A 13,397-nucleotide genomic window follows, 5' to 3' on the forward strand; every position below is an offset into this window, starting at 1 on the left:
ATCCAAAATATGATTTTACTGAAGAAGATAGTGTACTCAACAAGCAATTTGTCTGCTTTTGCTTGGGGGTAATTCAACTTCTTTGATTGTCCTACATATTCTCTAAGAGCATGTAGAATGGGATTACAGTACAGCCCAAAATAACGAGTGACAAATCTACTCCTTGCGAGTGAGTTACGAGACGAGGATCACCCTCGCAGCCTGTACACGTGGCCTTTCTCGAAATGTTCACGTATGGTGATACGTGTCTTCTGTCTACATGTATATGGCACTGAGCCTTCACTCTGAAACATGATGATGTACAAAAGCTGTGGTAGGTAGGACTCATCCATATCCGAGGATTAGTGTAAGTTGGGCCAAAGATGATGATGTCCCCCATGGCAACGAGCCACGATATAATATGGAGAAAATTTCTGTTAATTCCGTTTGCAATTGATTCAATATAGCCTGATTGTGATCATGCTTGAAGGTCCTTCTCGCAGGCATGCATGCAATGTCAAGGCAACGTTGCTGGAGATACATGCATATCATTGAACACTGAACGAACTAAAAAAAATGTACCGTTTAATGATTCAGATTTTTTTATCGTCTTTGGACTTCTTTGTCTTGTAGGCACAATTGCAGAATACCCCGCTACTCACCTTGCCCACCTCATAGCCGCGAATACGGAGTCACACTTCCATCCACAAGGCCCACTCCGTATCCCTGTATCCACTCCCATCCCTGGGACCCACATTGGACTTAAACAATTCTTCTGCCTTCCCCATTCACTTAGCGTTGCAGGACGCACAAGACCCACTTCATATCTCTGTAGAGAAAATTCTTCTGCCCTCCCCATTCACTCAGCGTTGCAGGACGCACAAGACCCACTTCGTATCCCTTTAGGTGCACCGAATGCCTTTTTTTTTAATCACATTGCCTGAAAAGTGAAATGAAAATCCTTCTTTGTAACGATAACTGCGCATGGGTAGTGGTTGTGTAGACTGCTTTCAAGACGCACTTATGGCTACAAAGGCGAAATGGGTCTGTGCATGCTTTATATGTATATGTGCATATATACAGCAGTAACACTTCTTCAGACCATGGTGATATGTTCAGGCTTAATACACGGACGGTCGCTACATCATGTGATGAAACCAATATATACATGTACTTTCAGTCATTGTTCAAATACTGTACTTTGAAATATATAATGGGTAATTTTGCATGTAGACAGTAATTTATACAGTGTGGAGCATAGTAATGATTGGGTCATCTGTTGTAAAGATTATGTACCAAAACAGTCGACACGAGGTTGTTTTCCGGTGACAAGTCCTTTTTAATAAGAAAATAAATAGTACAAATGAGAAATAATAGAATAGAATATAAAAATAATATAATAGAATAAAGAGATGCAGTTTATATTCGGTTTAGGCCGTTTGGAAATCATAATAGAACATACAGCAGAAGGATGCTGGAGCAATGAAATCCCTGTTCCATGAAACGAAGCTTTGGCTGTGGTGGCACTTGGATTGTGGTCAATGTTGTCTACCACTGCAGTTGTGAACACACATCTGTGCTTTGTTGGGGGACAGACCACTTGGTCAGTGCCGAATAAGTGGCAAACACTATTTCTCCTTCGTCTATTCTGTCTAGCTGTATTGTTCTTGGTAGCTTCCCCAGTTCATTAAACTTTATCAAGTTTGCTGCCAGAGTTCTGTATCCTTTTCCACTGTCTTTTTGTTTTGATTGTGTCGGACAGTTTAGATATGCAAATATATTTAAAGGACCGGTAGCAGAACATGGAGATTTGGGTGTCACACACTCAATTCTGCTCAGCTGCTTTAAATGTTATGGAACCAGTTAATTGCCATAAAAATGATAAATTCAATGTTTCATTCTCAGATTACCTCATAATACATAAGAAAGCATCACGTTTCAATCATTCCTTCAGGCAAACCATTTGTGTACCTTCACTAAGCCCCCCTTTATTCCACCTCCCCTTGCCTGATTTAATCCCCGCCCTGTTTCCAAAAAATACATATGCCTTAATTTAAATTACACCTAAATCTGCCGTATCGATGCAGTTGTTGGAATATAGGTGCTTGAAATATCCTGTTCCGAAGCGAAATCGACCATTGGACTGGCTGCAAAACACGTGCATATGTGCTGACACCAGCATGTACATGTAAGCCACAGACTGTTATGGAATTCGCTGTGCAACTAAGTGGCACACACATATGCATACCTTTGTGCATGTGTGTGTGCCATTTCCTGTTGCTGCTTATGGATCTACAAGCTGTTTCTCACACCACTATTTATTAGAACAATGTGTAGGCCACTCAGTGTCTGGTCTTATGAAGCCAATATGTACAGATATTATGGTTATATACATTGTATATACATGTATACACCCATTACACTGTAGCCTTTTCTCTTGAACATGAGAAAATGAACAGTCTGGGATATTATTTAAGTTAAGTAACACTTTTTTTTTTAAAATGCTAGAATCTTGAAATTCTTGGTGCAAAATGGGTGTTTTAATAAAGTCAATATAAATGAACAGATGTATTGAAGATTGGTGGCCATTTTGGATAAGAATTGGCTGTTGTTTGGTAATTTAGGTACTTGGGGAGAAAATAAACAGTCAAGGTATGTGTCTGTAAGCGTTATTTCTTCAAATGGGGAGATAAATGACATTCTCAGCACAAAAAGAGCGTCCTGTGCCAAATTTACTGTATCATATCAGATGCAACCATCGGTGATTTAAATGGCTGCCACGCCCTCCCTAATTAAAATTTCAAATGCCTCAATATCTAAAAATGTTTAATATATGTTATTCTATATGTGTGCCAAATTTGGTGCTTTTATGACGAAGTGAACGATTGGCTCCATATGTTGGACTTAGCCGCTGCACTACATGTGGATGTGGTATCTTTGTGATCCACTATAGTTTGACCTTTTACTTGTGAGAACTGCACCTAGAACATTATTTTTTGCTCTTTTCAGGGCTCCAGATCCAATACCCATGCTGCAATGATGCAGTGTAAATTTGGGTTGAAATTGATCTTGGTATTTTTTTATTCGTTTGAGGCTTTTTTCCTTGTATGTACAAGGTTGTACATGTATGTCAAGATTTGAAAAAATGATGAAATCTGTTGTTTTCTCATTATGTAGAATGGTAAAATGAAAGGGTTTATGTGGTAAAGTCCCTATATTCTAAAACAATCTAAAATCTGCTTCATTTTAACCACTTCCTGCCGGGGTCTCCGGAATCGAAGACGTATGCTTTATATGCGTGGCCGGGGTCTCTAAACTGGGACTGCTGAGCATCAGCAACATTTTTGACTCTCAAAAGTGGTGATAATCCACCTTGTTTTGAAACCGTATACATGTACCAGGGTTTGGGTCATTTATAGTGAGCGGATTACCACTGGTGACAAAAGCGCTCCTCCACCACAGCGATGAGCCACACAGCACCGCTGCACTCTAATCTGACCCTTATTGAAAAGAGGTTCGTGAACAAAAGACATTTATACAACACCACACAATCTGGGCTCTGTTTACAAGGCTGCTGGCCTGGCTGAAATACTCGGGTGTCAATGAAGGTCACCTGTCAACTTAGAGTATTGCTTAAAGATTACTTAGTGTGGCTATAAACGTCCGTTAAATGAAATGATGAATTTTTGACGAGTTTTGAAAATGGAAAAAATGATAATTATGCCGGCCCAGCATCATCAACATTGAAAAATGCCCTGGCATGAAGTGGTTAATCTCAAAAGGAGTAGAATTTTCCCTGGATTCCAGTAATACCAAATACCATTTTCACCCTTCAAGAATAAAAAACATTTTCCCCCACACAAAAGGAAGAAAAAACACAAATTTTTAGGCAACTGTGTGTGAAGAGCAGACACCACATACATGTATTGGGAAATACTTGGTAACAAAAATGCATGTTTTCTTTTAAATTTGCTTATCACCATTGTATCCTATGCATCCTCTGCTACCTTAACCCTAACCCTCCTCAATGCTCCAACAGGATTGAGGAGGGTTAGGGTTAAGTTGCAGAAAGGGTGTGGGCAAATTTATAAGCTGACTGCATATTATTTCAACAAACAAAGATGGGTAGGGTTTGTAACTGTCTTCAATACAAGAAAACAGAAGAAGCACTGAAACTCCAGAAAGGAGATTATGAATTCATTTCCATTTTATTCTGCTATTCGCAAAAGACAAAACGTCACAAATCATCCCAAAAGTTCATAAATTCAAGATATATTGAGTTTGAAGTTTGAAATTTAACATAGCCCAGGCTACCTTGATAAAGTTGAGCACTGGCCAACACCAAGACTCCAGCTGCTCAATTTCATTAATTTCAACACCAGGCAATTGGAATTTTTTCAACTACAAATTACCCGAGGCTTGACCACAAAACAAAGTTCTGGTCAGCTTGACCATAACTTTGACTGCAGTACCAAGAGTAAGTCTTCTAGCATGACATTGCAGTCTTGCGCTAGTTCAACAAGTGCAAAACTTTCATTTGTACTCAGTTTTCATGTTTATGTTTGATTGAAAAATAACTCAAGGCTATCAAGGCCAAAATACTGGCCAATACCAAGGTCATGGCTTTCAACACTAAATTTAACTTGTGAGCCAGTCTAACAAGTTCATAAATTCCATCACTTCAGCTTTAACTTCTAAAATTCAAAACAACCTAAGGCTTTCAAGACCAATGACCAGATTGCTGGCCTATACCAAAAGCTAGGTCACTCACTCTGTTTCAGTCTCAATTAAGTGTTACAACTTCGTAAATTTTAATAACATTAGGTTGCAGCTTAAAATTTCAAACTTGAAAAAACACAAAGTTTTCCAGACCATTTTGCAGGATGATACCAAGAAAGCTCCTCTCACTAAGTGCCAGTCTAATCCACTCTGCATGTTCATTAATTTCAACAATATTTAACTTATGTTGTAACATTTTACACTAAATTGCATCTTCAACCTGGTGGTACAAGTTCACAAGTTCACATTTGAAAAATAACCTCAAGACTTTCAAGGTTGCAGACTGATACCAAGGGAAAAGCTTCTAATAATGAGTGTCAGTCCTAATCAAGCCTCACAATTTCAAAAATTTTCAGTTGTAATTCAAAGCAACTGTGGCTTGTAAGACCCAGTTGCAGGCAAAAACTTAGAGCAAGGTGTCTAACATCAACATGCAGTCTTAAGATAGAAGGTTTTGTCACAATGCATGTATTTTGACAGAGCCCTTTATACTTGAACACACATATGTTGCTTTGCATGGTTTGAAGAATCTTACTGTATTAGATATAGGCACATAGGCCTATGTGCACTGCCCTAGATACCTGTCACATTTCCTGGTGGATGTTATGCTTTTTGCACTCAGCCCAACTCTTTATGCATGAGGTGGGATCACAAGCATGTATGCAGCTCTTCGAGGTTAGAGGAAGAATGCTGTAAAATCTGTACTGCCTTGTGTGGTTTGGTTCCAGAAAGCTGCCACAGATCCCAAAAATCTGTTTGCATTCAATCCCCTGCCTTTTCTTGCAGTTATGACAGTTTGAAAATTGAAGGTTTCACAAAAGGTGGATTCTGAAGAGGATTCTAGCACTAATTATTCATAAAGTGGGTCAATCAAAGTTACTGTGCACTAACTGGTAGCCAATCACAGTCCATTGTTTTAGCTAATCAGGCAAGGGGTCAGTTTGCTTCTGTCAGGCAGTGCTAGTTTAGGAGGGAAATTCCCATGTGAGGATCATTCTGTCACAGCTTTTTGAGCAAGCTGGGTCAATTTGAACACTCTCTGTATGGAATGATTCTGGGAGCAGGTTCAATTGGAATATTCTTTCTGTGGAATATTTTGAGGACTGGCAGCTTGGTCACTCTGGTCCAAGCTGGGATCATCCTCTCTGTTGAGCACATTTGCTGTGGATGATAGTGCATTGCAGGACGCTGGATTACTGCAAGCACAGACTATCTGGAGGGCTAAAGTGTGGGGCCTCTCCTTCTTGAAATATCCTTGCTGTCCAAGTATTAAAACTTTTAAACTAATGTAAAAAGAGTACTACATCTGCATGTAAAACCAAACAAAATTTGTCCAGAGAATTCACACATTTGAAGAATATTTTTACTGCCGTGTCCTACTTTTGGTGGCAGTGGCTTTTAAATAGAAACTATTCCTCAAAACGAGTAGCGTAATTATTTTCTTGAGGTAATGAAAATATGAAGTTTTCATTTTTCTGCCGGCCTCTTCAAGCGTTTCTGACTAAAATCTCAAGGCCGAAGAATACAAAAGTTTGGCTTTACAAGCTCCGACCTACACCAAAGCTTTGCCTGGGCTATGCTTGTCTGACGCATTAGTACCAATGGAGCTTGTGTTTCAATAGTAGATGTACATGTAGTTCCACGGTGTACCCATCTAACATGCAAGCTAGGGTTAGGGTTTAGGGTTCGGCGTCACTCTCAACATAATGCAGTACATGTACATGTATGTATGCAGTACTTTACATGTTCATGTGTACAGTGTGCATCACCGTTGACGTGCTGTGGCAACGAGTTTGGCCATTGCACCTGACAGGTTTTATGCTGGTGTGTGTTTTAAACCGTAAAATACCAGTATTTTTTTCTGACCGTCTGACTGATTCTGTTTTGCACCTATGTTTTTCGCTTCCCTTGTAGCCCTGAGTTTATATTCAAGTTTCTAGCATCTCTGCAGACATTGCAGAGCACCTGAAACCACTTGCCAACCAAGGTCTTGGCTCCGTAGTGGATATTTTTTCTAAAACTGCTGTGTAAAAGTCAAATCTCAAATAAGGTAGTTGCACCACTTCCACATCAGACTATATCTGGAATGTCAGCCTTTCATTTCTTACGGCATCTCTCTGGTAAGTCAGAGACTTCGTGTTGGATACGCTTTAGTGACAGGTGCTACAGGAATTTTCTTTCTGGGCATATACAAAAGTTTTTTTTCAGACCGTTAAACAAACAACCCCTAAATATGATAAACAATATGATCACAGTAACCAGGAAATTTACTGGCTCAGGATGAGGTGATTGTGTGACTTGAAACATGAATTACTTGCTTGAAAGCTAGAGATAGGCTTCATTTGGTGAAAAACTTGATTCTTGCATGATTGCTTCATTTACTTAGAGTGAGAAGGAATTTCTGTTCATGCACTAATCAGACAGTCTGTGCGAGCGTTCATTGTCTAACGGGATACAAATTGAAATTTCAGCTGGCTATAAACAAATTTTTATTAGGATTTTTAAGGAAACCATAGAAAAATCCCTTTAAAGAAATGGAACGGAGCAGGATTTATTGTACAGGTCGCAGGTCGCCGTTGAACGATCCCCCTTTAGTTAATTTGTATTTAGTTTCAGTTGCTGTTTCCAAACATGCAGAAGACAAAAAAATCGTATTGTAATAATACATAAAAACTTTCCCTCTTAAACATATTTGGTTACTAAATAATCCCGCCTTGAAGGGGTTAAGCACAAGAACCAAGGTACATGTAATTTCTATTTTGGGGGTACAATTGTACCAGTGGCAATAAACCACTCCAATCTACGTGCAACCTAATGTAAGAAATAGTCATGTATATAGTCATAGTACATGTACATTAAAGGTAGTGAACGCCATTGGTTTTTTGTTGTAATTTCACAATTGGCTAATTCCGATGCATAATATTCACTGCAACTTACATTCCACTGACGTGTTTCATGTTTGAGTCAACTGCTCTGTGAAAAATTGAGAAAAACAGCGCTGCATTTTCAACGCTTGAATTTGAGGTCTTATAATTTACCTTGCATAAAATCTATAGATCACAGGGCGTTTGTAGTAAGCGAACAACATCTGCAGGGTCAGGGTAGGAAACAGGCTTGACAAGTTCTCATTCCCTTAAAAAGAGCAGTTTTCAGTGGCTAGGAGTATAGCATTTTGCATTCGTGAAAAAATTTATCCAGGAACACAGTGTCTGTGACCCCAAAATGAGTAGGACTACGTAATAATGCACGTGTACGCGTGATTATGCTTAATGACTGCACTTTCACGTCAGTTTACACATTGATGAAAGTCTAAAAAACTCCATTCGTAGTTGATTCACTAATGATTATGAACAAAGACATGAAAGAAGAAATTTTGTTTTGAAACATGGGAGGTTTAATGTGTGGAGATCATACGTTTTGTTGACGAAAATCCCTTTCACCATTCTGCTCCAAAACAGCTACCATATTTGGATCATACCATTATGCTCTAGAGGTGATTTTGAATTTGCAAAGTTTTCTTGTTTAAAAAATCCTTTCCTCAAATAAAATTTAACTTCACGCTGATATTCCGTGGTGCCAGCGCTGTGCCAAGTGTGTTCAGAGCAGCCACTCGCTGCCCTCACCCACGTACAGTTTGTACTCCAAGCTTGGCTAGTCGGTTTGCACTCACTACACAACTTGATAGTCGTGAGTGACCACCCAGTACCTTGTCTCTTTTCTTGATGGTATTATTGTCGACTAGTTGTGGTTGTCATGCAGCCACGATTAGTTGAGTCGTGTGGGCCCAGTGCCAGTGCATCACAGCTGTGACTAGTCTAGTTTGCTTCGGACATAATTGTACAAGATACGGCACAAACATGATTCCTTCTTGCTTGAAGATATTATTCATGAGCGGAGCCATGCATCTGTGCTTTAAGCCTCAGAATTATTGCGTTTTTATGCACTTGTGTGAAGTAAAAAAAAGGATTTGTGATGAATGTGCACACTGCGATAGAGTCTTCTTTACTTGTCACAAATAATATTTACAAATCACTGTTTAATGTTTGTGATGTGTGATTCCACATTTCCCTGTAATTCCTCTGCTATCGAAAGGCTGATTTGTAAACTGCACAGTGCCCAGTTGAGTTCATTGACCAAAATAGGGATCATTTGTTGTTTCTGTATTTAATATTTAACGTATAAACATTTGTGAAATAAAAAAAGTTTTGTATGCATGTAGTAATAGCTACTTTCTTTGCAAAGTGATTTAAAAATATTTTATTTGGTATAAGCTTTCCTGATGTTGTTTATAGAAAAATAGGGTTTCATCCCTCCCCTTGAAGAAAATGGAAGTGTCCAAGTCATGTGAACATGACTGACCCTGTAGGATGCACCTCGCCTGTCTACATGCATTTTGAATGTTTGTAAATTCATTAGCATTGAGGTGAACTATTCACGTGTGCTGCTTAAGCATGCGATGTACAAGTACATGGGCTGTACGTGTTGTATGTAAAACACCACAAAAGTGACGGTATTGTTGCATGAATTGGGGTAAGATAAATCCGTGTTCTGCATGAAACCAGTCTGCCGAAAAATGTAGGAATAATTCCTTTTATTTGAAATTTCTAGCAGTTTAATTTTTGTACCGCTACCAAGAACACAGAAGTGTTTTGGAATTTTGGACATAAGCTTTCGAAATGGAGGCTCTCAAAAGTGACAAAACTTGCATTGATCATTTGTAAAAATATACACATATATGAAGACATTGATTCTTAAAATTGTACAAAAAGCTGAAGTCGCGATGAATAAGCGCAGCAGGACTGTGCATATGTGTCGGGGCCACATGGGCAATAAACTACAGAACCACGTGGACATCAAATTTCTCGAAAGTTTGCTTCGCTCTATGAGTGTATTGTCTCTTGTGAGAGCAGTGCAAACTTGAAATAAAGACATTAAAACACTGAATACATACACAAAAAATATAAAATCATGTTCTTGGATCAAATCTGCTGCTAATTCCCTTCTCCATCGATGTTTATTTGACATGTTAACGAACATCACACTCAACAACTGAAGGGAGCCTACAGCCCAATTCAGTGCGTGCACGTACGCAGCCTAGCCATGAACTGGTCCCTGTCCTTCACTGTTACAATCGTAGCACTGTGTCTGGGGCGGGGCACCAGTTGGACATAAGTGCTGTATGCTTTTCACCTCTGCAAAGTTGTTGATCGCATTGTGGAACAATTAAAGTTTCCTTCCAAAAAGTGGTAGTAAGTAAGCAGAGAAGCAAAGAAGGAATATCACAAGCATTTCTGACAAAAGTTTTTATCATAAAATACGCCTCATATTTCATTTACGATAGCGTAAAAGTCCAACCTTTCGAACAGAAAAAGTGAAACTCACCGTGTGGCATCATCTAAAATTAATCCTGTGCTATGGTATGCAACCGCAGACATGTTTTTTTAATGCAAAAATAAACAGTGCAAATAGTCGCGACTATTCAAGACTATTTATTGATAGTTGCCATGACTACTAAAATTCACTAGTCGCCCACACCTAGTAAGAACCAAATATTTCCAAGGTAGTACATTTATATTTTTCATTTTTAGATGAATAGTTTAATTAAATACTAAGTATTAAGTTTCCCTGTCAAGCAACATTTTCCTTCCTTATAAAATCTCCCTTTTTTTATATTGTGACCAAGTTAACATGTATTCAGTTTTAAAATGTTTATAGTAGTCTTGCAGCTTACTGTTGGTACATGTAAATCTTTACATTAGTTGTTTTAATCATTAATTTTAATTTGTTTTATCAGAAAATAGAGTTGAGTAATAGTGAGAAAGGCATGCTAAAGTACATGTACTTTCCATCTTGCACCCATCAGAGCATAAACACAAGAATGACATTAGACACTAATTGACAATGCTTATAAGGCTGGAATCATGTGTTCATGTACTAAGCGCACTCCCTTTTCTCGAAGTTCTAGTTGAGAAATAGACTTTCTGTTTTACAACTTCTGTATACTGTAAACCCACATTCACAGGACAGTACACAAGCTTGGATTCGTACAGTTGCACTCAGCACAAAGTTAGCTTGAATAATTAATAAAATACTTGTTTTTTTAGAGCAGCAAACATCTGCTCCCAGTGTAAATTAGACAATGAAATTGGGCGTATTAAATCCATCCTGTTCAAAAACAGCTATCCTGAATCAGTTATCAACAAACATGTAACCTGTTCCCTAACAAATTGGCTCAAACCACGACTTCATGGACCAACCAAATGTCCCGTGTATCTCAAACTGCCACTGAGAGAAATGTATTGTTCACTTTCGAACAACAAGTTGAGAAAACTGTGAGACTTACCTACTGCGCTGTTGAACCGGGCGTAATTTTCACTGTGTCCATAAAGATGCACTGCCTACCATGCAATTTAGCAATGTTATTTATGAATTTCAGTGCCAATGTGAAGCTCGATACGTGGGTAGAACATTGCATTGCCCAGTCGGACCCTATCAAGCAGTGTATTCTTTCCTGTATCCATAGTAACTTGTGAGCATCGCGTAATCAACCGCTCCGTGCAGGTAAAGACTCAGGCAAACACCCAAACTGTTGATAGTTTCATCCACCATAGGGCAACACTTGCTTGATCCCCCAGAATGCTCCAAACAATACAGCAGACTGTAGTTAACTGTACTAGCCAAAGTATTTAACTTCAGTCATTTCCAGGCTACCTACATTTCCTTCATGAAACAAACTCTCAGCCATTAGAAAGAATTTTTCTGCACGTTCCATTTCACATTATCACTTTTGTCCCATTGACGCAGAAACACTTAGTGTTTAAACACGTGATTCCAGCCTTATAAACATTGTTGATTAGCATCTTATGTCATTCTTGCATTTATGCTCTGATGAGTGCAAGTCGAAAAGTACTTTAGCATGCCTATCTTGTAACTCAACTCTCTTTTCCAGTTGTGTAGTGCACTACATCTTTTCAATTTATTTTATTGCAAATCTTCCGTCACTTCAGCACTCAGGCTCAGATGGGACAGGATTTTAAAAAAAGTAACAACGATAACTACATCAACAGTGACCACAACATCAACGCAATAACAACAAGTTGTTATTTCTTTTGTTTATCCGCAGCTTGGTATCATTGGGTTGCTTTTGATTGCCTTAGCAACAGTGCATTGCTGCCATCTCCTCATCAAATGTAAAAGAGAAGTTATTCAGAATATCGTGCAGGCCAACTTTCCATGTGAAAACCAACCGAATTCCGATGAAGCACATATGAGAGGAATACTCTGCAGCTTACTGGAAAAGCGTCTGTCCTATGGTGACGTAGCCTCTCTGGTACTGGGCAAATTTGGCACAATATTGGTCAATTTTGCTCTTTTAGTAACTCAGTTCGGATTTTGTGTGAACTACTTCATATTTCTTGGGAACACATTTGAGAAGATGTTTCCGCACTATCTTCCATATGTTGCTGTTGTGGGGAGTAACAGCTCAACCAGGGCTCCAGCCTATGAGGTGTTCTATCAGGAACTTCAAATCAGGGATGACATCGTTCATGTCTCAAACAGCTCAACTGCTTCATACATTTTGCCAGTTAGTCTTGTTTCAAAGAGTCCGGGCTACAGCATCTTGGTATTGATACCCCTACCGCTGTTTATTCTGTTTAGCTATCTGCGAAGTGTTCGTCACCTTGGTCCAGTTAGTGTCATCGCCAACATAGCCATATTTATTGGCTATTGTTCCATGTTGTCTTACATATTAACAGGTATGTTTTTAATTTATTTACAAGTCCTAAAGCTAAGAATCTATATCAATGTTCTTTAGAAAATTTTCAGTATTTGCTTGCACAGTATATACAAGGAATAGCATGCTTGGCAAGGAAAATTTAATGAAGCCACCAGAAACATTTGAACTATTTAAGCTGAACTTTGTATCACACGTGCAAAAACTTTGATAAATTGGCCACTCTGGGAAACATTCTAATACAGTAGTACTTGGTGACATATACATGCAGATGTACACACTGTACAAATGTCATGTCAGCAACAAAATGTCAGGCAAGCATTTCTGAAAATGATTGAAACTACTTGTATAGCAAGATATTTATCAAAGATTTCTGCAAGTTGAATAACAAAAGCTGGGGTCTCTCTCTGGGTATTTACATGTACATGTTTGTTCTGTTTTGGTGATTTTTTTATGTCAAATTTCCAAAATTGGTAGCTGTTATCATAAAAATTTTTCCACACCAGAGTCACCACAGTTGCATACTGGTACATCTACTCGGCAGTTGGTCTACATGGCCGCCTGTGGACACATGCACAAACTTGCAACATGTGAGCACAGCAGCGTATCCAACTTTTGGTGGGGGGGGCGAATCCCAAAGCAAATTATTAGGGCTCATTCGACATGGCCACGTGTTGGCCATTATTCCATTGTGAGTGTGTTTTCTCTCATCTTTGAGTTATTATCATCAGTTCACAATAATGTTTTTCTTGTGTCATGTATGTAAAGCAAATATATACTGTTTGGTGACAGTGCACAGAAAATTTGGGAACCAAGAGGGATGTTTGGCTTACCCAATTGTTTGGTACGGGGATGTTTGTCATGGCACCATTCCACTAGAGTGGATTTGGATGGCTGCAGTTGA

General features: G+C 38.8%; 1 protein-coding gene across 2 annotated transcripts in view; it reads left to right on the forward strand.

The window, feature by feature from the left end:
• LOC110982524 (uncharacterized) overlaps nt 1-13,397 on the forward strand; it is a 118,453-nt gene that overhangs the window by 35,046 nt on the left and 70,010 nt on the right. For both annotated transcript variants that reach the window (XM_022240989.2, XM_022240988.2), the window contains exon 4: nt 11,882-12,515. In XM_022240989.2, the coding sequence (XP_022096681.1) occupies nt 11,882-12,515 (634 nt within the window). The remainder of the gene's footprint in view (nt 1-11,881; nt 12,516-13,397) is intronic.

The sequence above is a fragment of the Acanthaster planci genome, linkage group LG13, assembly GCF_054643075.1.
Source record: "Acanthaster planci isolate LZ-2023a linkage group LG13, COTS_SCS, whole genome shotgun sequence".
Lineage (NCBI taxonomy): Eukaryota > Metazoa > Echinodermata > Asteroidea > Valvatida > Acanthasteridae > Acanthaster > Acanthaster planci.